Source organism: Rhincodon typus, chromosome 8, assembly GCF_021869965.1.
Source record: "Rhincodon typus isolate 14 chromosome 8, sRhiTyp1.1, whole genome shotgun sequence".
Taxonomy (NCBI): domain Eukaryota; kingdom Metazoa; phylum Chordata; class Chondrichthyes; order Orectolobiformes; family Rhincodontidae; genus Rhincodon; species Rhincodon typus.
Genome location: NC_063339.1, coordinates 52601398 through 52607824, shown reverse-complemented (window position 1 = coordinate 52607824; position 6427 = coordinate 52601398). Strand labels below are relative to the sequence as shown.

The 6427-nt window shown below is 39.2% G+C and overlaps 1 protein-coding gene across 1 annotated transcript; it reads left to right on the top strand.

Annotated features, from left to right (window-relative positions):
* The first annotated feature begins 1451 nt into the window (after positions 1 to 1451).
* On the top strand, positions 1452 to 3992 carry nkx2.1 (NK2 homeobox 1). The gene is made up of 2 exons (XM_020510663.2): positions 1452 to 1849; positions 2753 to 3992. The coding sequence occupies exons 1-2, from the start codon at positions 1471 to 1473 to the stop codon at positions 3421 to 3423; spliced, it is 1050 nt and encodes a 349-aa protein (XP_020366252.1). The 5' UTR covers positions 1452 to 1470; the 3' UTR covers positions 3424 to 3992.
* The last annotated feature ends 2435 nt before the right edge of the window (positions 3993 to 6427 follow it).

The following is a 6427-nucleotide window of genomic DNA, read 5'->3' as shown; positions in this document are numbered from 1 at the left end:
CAGCTAAAAAAAAGTGTAGTTTAGAGAGTTTTAAACTTATCGTATCAAACACAAAATTGTGTCCATTCTCTGACAGTCATCCCCCTACAGACAATGGTCCCTCATACGGTTGCGGTTATAAAGTGAACAAAGACTGCCTTAAAACTAATTAATTCATAAAATAGCACTTATTTGTTTGAAACTAGCTATATAAGAAATGTGATTGTGATAAATAGTATGATCATATTTGAAATAGCAAATTGTAAAGTATTTGAGGAGTTGCAAGTGACTGGCGAGAGGTGGGAATCATCATTAACATACGAACCAATAGAACACACCAAGAACAGAGGTATACCTCTTCGTGTATTATTGCAAACTGTTCAAAAATTTCTCGCAAATACCTTAATATTTCTCAGTACTACAATGGCGATTCACAAGCCACGGGTTAAACGAACGTACTATAAGTAACACTTGTAAAACTTAGTGTCAATCTGAATTCTGACCGGAATATCTCTTATCTAAGTGTCGATAACAGTTTCAAAGGATTATATAGACGCCAGTCAGAATGCTTCTGGTGATTTGCTACAAGTTATCTTGCGTCAAACGAAAATTTACAAATCGTGCATTTTGCATCTGTAGGTACATTTTAAATGTTACCACATATCAGAGGGATGGAAACGGTAAATAGATGCTGCGGCGCTGCAAGGGACATAGACTTGCGGCTTCAAGAATAAAACTCTAACATTCTATCTTGTAGAAATCTCGCCTCTCCATGAGATGTGAAATACAATCAGGGCAGAGGTTTACACTTGAACGATGTTAACTCATGCGGGAGCCTTCTTTCTCCTGAAAGACTTCTTGGCTGCTGAATAAGAGCCCTGAATTGAAGCAAAATGATTCCTGTGCATTAATATCGAGCAGTCACAAAGCGAGCAAGCATTTATGCTGCCACTCTGCCTAAAGATATTTAGTTATTCCAAGGTAGCAAGTGCACTTTTACATTGCTTAAGTGCAATGTAGCCATACTGAAAACACGATCTAAAAATGCAATTATCCTCAAGCTTTATCAATGACATCAAAAGTCGGCGTTAAACATAACCATTAAGAATGCAATGAAATCTCAGTCTGCATCCTTTATAGATAACGGAAGCCCTCAAATGCTACGTTATTTAATATTTCACTAAAAGTAAAATATGTTGGCAAGGTAAACTCAAAAGTATTTACCTTGCCATCAGCATGTTACCTAATTATCTTAGCAAGATGTTGAGCTCTATTGTTTGCTCGTTTGCGCTCATGCCCCGCCTCTCCTGTCTGTCTAAAACCTGGCGCCTGGCTACAACAAACAAAAGCTAGGCGCTCGCAGGTCTATAGCCTCGACTTAATACAATTAAGGCGGACTTCAATCATTCTCTTACGTGTACGTCCACAAGATCGGCGCTAACATAACACTGTTTATCCGTTCAACAAATTTGCCTACTTCGCTGCTGAACCATGTCGATGAGCCCCAAGCATACTACGCCCTTCTCAGTTTCAGATATTTTGAGCCCCATCGAGGAGAGCTACAAGAAAGTTGGCATGGACGCAGCGGGTAACCTCGGAGCTCACTTGACAAGTTACCGGCAGCCACAGGTCTCCCAGCCGGGCATGCAGCAACACCCGATCGGACATAATACGTCGGTGCCTGCGGCGACCTACCACATGTCACACGGGGTCCCCCAGCTTTCACATGCTGCTATGGGAGGCTACTGCAACGGCAATATTAGCAATATTGGCAACATGGGCGAGCTCCCTGCTTACCAAGATGCCATGAGGAACAGTGCAAGTGCGACAGGCTGGTACGGGACAAACCCCGATCCACGCTTTTCATCAAGTAAGTGGAATAATTGGTTTTTAATAAACAGACCAGTTAAAAGGCAACCTGCAAAAGATTGCAAACGTGCCCATTTTATGAAAATAGTGTCCAGAGATCAGTATTTCCAAATCATGAGTTTTGCGGGTTTTAATCTTACATTAATGAGGTTAAACGTAAATGTTTTAATACACGGAACAACAGTTACTTTGGTGCAGTTTTACTTCATATGCCTTTTGTAGCAATATTTTTGGTGTAAATACATGGGCAGTTGAAATAATCCTACTACTGTACAGTTTCTCGTAACACAAATTTTTAAATTAATTTTTATAATATTGTATTAATAAGGCAGGTTAAAGTCTTTAATGTCTAAACAACGCATCAGCATTGTGCGAAACATTATGGAGGAATATTTTCCCAGTGCCCACTTAAATAATGATGTTATCTTTATTGAGAAATGTTTAAAGAAATCCAGTGCACTTTCCCAAAGTTGTATAAATGTTACTTATTTTTTAAAAAATGGTAAATACACAAACTTAAGATATACATTTTTGCACAGTTACAACATTTCGGTAAAAATGTCTGCCAAACATAAAAAAAACTTTATCAATTGGGCAATTTTTATAATATCGAGTTTTTAAAACCGTCCGATATTCCTAAACCATTGCAAACATATAACGGCAACCTATTTCATTTAAAAGTTCTAAATGGAAGTTAAGCATTCAAAAATTACGATAAGAAAATTTAAAAATATTTATTTAATTGGTGGTTTTATGGAACAGCGCTACGCGTTTCGCCTATTTTGTCGAACAAGTTGTGCTGGAATGAAGATACCTATATATTGTTTTGGTAATATTAAATTTGCATAAATACTCCGTTTCAAACGCCTTTGTCTAAATTTATCCTGTTTAATTCCCACTCTAGTTTCCCGTTTCATGACCCCATCCTCAGGAATGAACATGGGGGGCATGGGCGCATTGGGTTCTCTTGGAGACGTTGGCAAACCCATGGCCCCACTTCAAAGTACACCAAGGAGAAAACGCAGAGTGCTTTTCTCGCAAGCCCAGGTTTATGAGCTAGAGAGGCGCTTCAAGCAGCAAAAATACCTCTCAGCCCCTGAAAGGGAACATTTAGCCAGCATGATCCATCTCACGCCCACTCAGGTGAAGATCTGGTTCCAGAACCACCGCTATAAGATGAAGCGGCAAGCTAAAGACAAGGCAGCTCAGCAGCACATGCAGCAGGACAACAGCACTTGCCAACAGCAGCAACAATCTCCGAGAAGAGTGGCTGTGCCCGTCCTGGTTAAAGATGGCAAACCATGTCAAGGGGGTGGCAATGCCCCAACCACGACCATGCAGACCCAACAACAGCAATCCACCAACACATCAATCACAGTGGCTACCAATGGCACTGCTCACGGCCCAAGCCAGCAAGCTAATAACACAGGCCAGACATCGGAATTAGGACAAACCTCAGGAAGTCCATCGTCTATCCAAAGCCACGTCACTAGCTTGTCTCACCTAAACTCTTCTAGCTCTGATTATGGTACAGCCATGTCATGCTCTACTTTACTGTATGGTAGGACCTGGTGAATGATTCACTTGGCTTGTGTTTTAACACCATGTTGTATTGATTCATATCTGCTGTATTTTGGTAAAGTGTTCCGGTTACTAATTTGCGTAGATGTGCATCAATATAGAAGGAGGCTCCGGCTGAAGTGATGGCAAAACGCTGTAAATTAATTTTGTTTTGTAGACTTGAAATGCACACATTGCTCGCTGGACTTATAATATCGCAGTGAAAGCGGTTGCTCCATATACAAAGATAGGCTGAACCTGATGCGGCACAGATCTGTCCATATATAAGATCTGGAAACATAACGTTTTTTTGTGGGGTTCCGAAAGAATGACGCTTTCGCAATATAATAGTGTTAACAAAAAATGACACCCAGTAATATTCTTTCCTCGGGAAGAAAAGAAATAGGTTTATTTAACACGACTTGGCATTTTCTTAGTTTTTACTATAAAACTTAGGTGTATATTTCTGTAAAATGCACATGCCTGGGCCGAATTTATAGTTTTTAGGAATTTGTATATTATGCTGTAAAAACTGTTTTCATGATGGACTCAGCGTGTACAGTATTTGATAGTTTGTTCGTTATTGCCGGCGTATGAAAGTCGTTTTTGTTGTAACTTAAAATAGATGACTGGTATAAATATAGTTCCGAGAGCTTCTAATAAATTATGAATCCCTAAACCGCAAAACCACAAATGTTTTATTGAAGATCATTGTATCTTTCCCTTACTTGTTAATATTACAATTTGCCTATACGTACCGCGCTATTAGAATTCATCGCACTGTATTTCTAGCGATTGTATAGTTTCAGTTACATAAGTTGGGCAAAGAGGTAATAGGTAATATGTTCTGGTCAGCCCAGCAGGTAATCTGCGAAATCTCCCCTGATTTTCCTGGGATTTCTGTTAAGGGACGGTAGGTAGCTTAAAGCTTAATTTCTGTATCTAGTTGAAAGCTGCTGAATCCGATGGTATATTTGATTTAACATTAACTAAAAGTATAAAGAAAGACTTGTGATATTGTCTTGCCATGTTCTATGTTGCACTTTACTTTTCGTATGCAGAGGCCTGCGTGCAACTTTACTAAGAAAAATATTTGACTCCGGTTTATATACTTTGTCGTGAGCATTACTACTGTTGTAAATTAATTATAGCCCCACATTCTAAGCACAGACGGAATAATCTGGTCTGTTACTAGCGCTGATGATAACCAATAGTTCAAAGTCCACAAATGTCAAACGTTAGAAAGTTCAATTTGTGGATTGACCGTAAACTACAGAATAGAACAGTGATGATTTAAACACTTTGAGCGCTTTACAGATATTTATTTTGAATTAATTCCACAGAGTGAATTAAAGTTAAAGTAGTTAATGAGGCCAAAGTGCATTTCAATTAGGACGATCAAGTATAATTTCTGCATGGAAGACACTGTTTGTTTTGGCATTAAGGAAATCTCAGTTGTTTGCTGTGGGTAAAAGGCAGCCATCTACGTGTCGTACGGCCAGCTCCTGTCGATTTAAAAACGAGCTCGCAAAAATCGAGACAATTTGCGTGCATTTCGATGAGAATGAAATCTGTTCAGATTACAAGATCCAGTGATCAGCGTCCCTGTCATTATTTTATTCAGATGTGGTGGCAGTGCTGGGATTTATTCTGAGCAAGAATTTGGGCAACTGATTTCGTCAGTCAGCCTTCTTATATCTGAACACACAATATTTTCATAATTTTCTGTATCGGGTTTGGAAATATAGCGATTAGTCTAAATGAGCGAGGCCACTGACAGACTACAGTAAGGAAGTGGCTAATGTAGCCCACCATTTGGAATTGGAAACTATGTTTGATGTTTCTGCCTGTGGCGGCCTGGAGTTTGTTCAGTGTTAAAAGGTCAGATCCACTTTCGCACAAAAGATAAACTCTCTGCTCATGACGTGGTTCGTTTCATGTTTGATTATTAACAAACACCAGGGATCGAATTTTATAGCAAACCAGGAGTTGTTTCAATGACAGACAGCAGTGCTGATCGATATTTACACAAAAAAACAATGCAAACGATCACCTTTGCATCAAAGGAAGACCCAACATTTACAGGGTTAGATTTGGCGAAGCACACTATGACTCATTTCTTGAACATATGCATTTTTTTTCGCGATGATTGTTTGGAATTAAAATGTCTGCTGTTAGTCTGATTGAAATAAGCGTAATCATCACGGCTAAGGTTATCGCCTTTCAAATTTGCACACCAGCAACCTCAAAACTTGTTAAGTGTCCTTTAAACTGACCCTTACATTGTTATATTTTTATCATGCTGAAAGAAAAGTGGAAACTCGTTTGAAATTATACACTACGAAATAATTCCAAGATCTGCTGTCACTGAGTTCTACGGAGGGCCAAACACAAATGGCAGAGCGGTATGTAGAACTGTGAGATCATTCAGGCCTAGGCCTTCTAGCAGATGATATTCACAAGCAGAAGAGATAAGGGGTGAACATTAAATACTCCACTCTCTTAGGAAACACTGCAAGAGAAGGTTGAGACAATATTTGCTTGATGAATATTTTTGTGTGTACTCCGTGGGTATATAGTTAGTTAAAATGTTATCAATATTTCGTCCTATTTGGCACTAACCATTGCACGCCGATCCATACATAAAGATGCAGCTGATCTGAGAGCTGTTTAAATTAAGGTCACGGCTTGTTTAAAGATTTTCAGTTGTCTGGGTGCTGTGGAATGATTTCGGGAAATTGAGGCTATCAGGTAGGTCAAAGCGTCAGTGTTTGTTAACAAGGTGTGCCAAACACTTTTAGTTAATGCATGTCGAGTTCCTGGGAAGGATCGGGCTACAGCGCTTCAAATTTGCACTTATTTATAACAAATGAAAGAACTAGCATTAGAAGTTTTAATTTGTTGTTGTTTTGTTAAGATCAGGCAGTTAATTTGTGTGGTGATACGTGAGCCCCCTTTCTACGCAAAGACTAATGAAAAATACTAAAGGTAAGTTGTCAGATGGTGATAAGCGATCATT

What these genes read in the sequence shown, in the direction of transcription:
- nkx2.1 (XM_020510663.2), top strand. Translation starts at nt 1,471, where the DNA reads ATGTCGATGAGCCCCAAGCATACTACGCCCTTCTCAGTTTCAGATATT. An exon ending in CGATCCACGCTTTTCATCAA is followed by an intron (nt 1,850 to 2,752) that starts GTAAGTGGAATA and finishes TTCCCACTCTAG; the next exon opens with TTTCCCGTTTCATGACCCCA.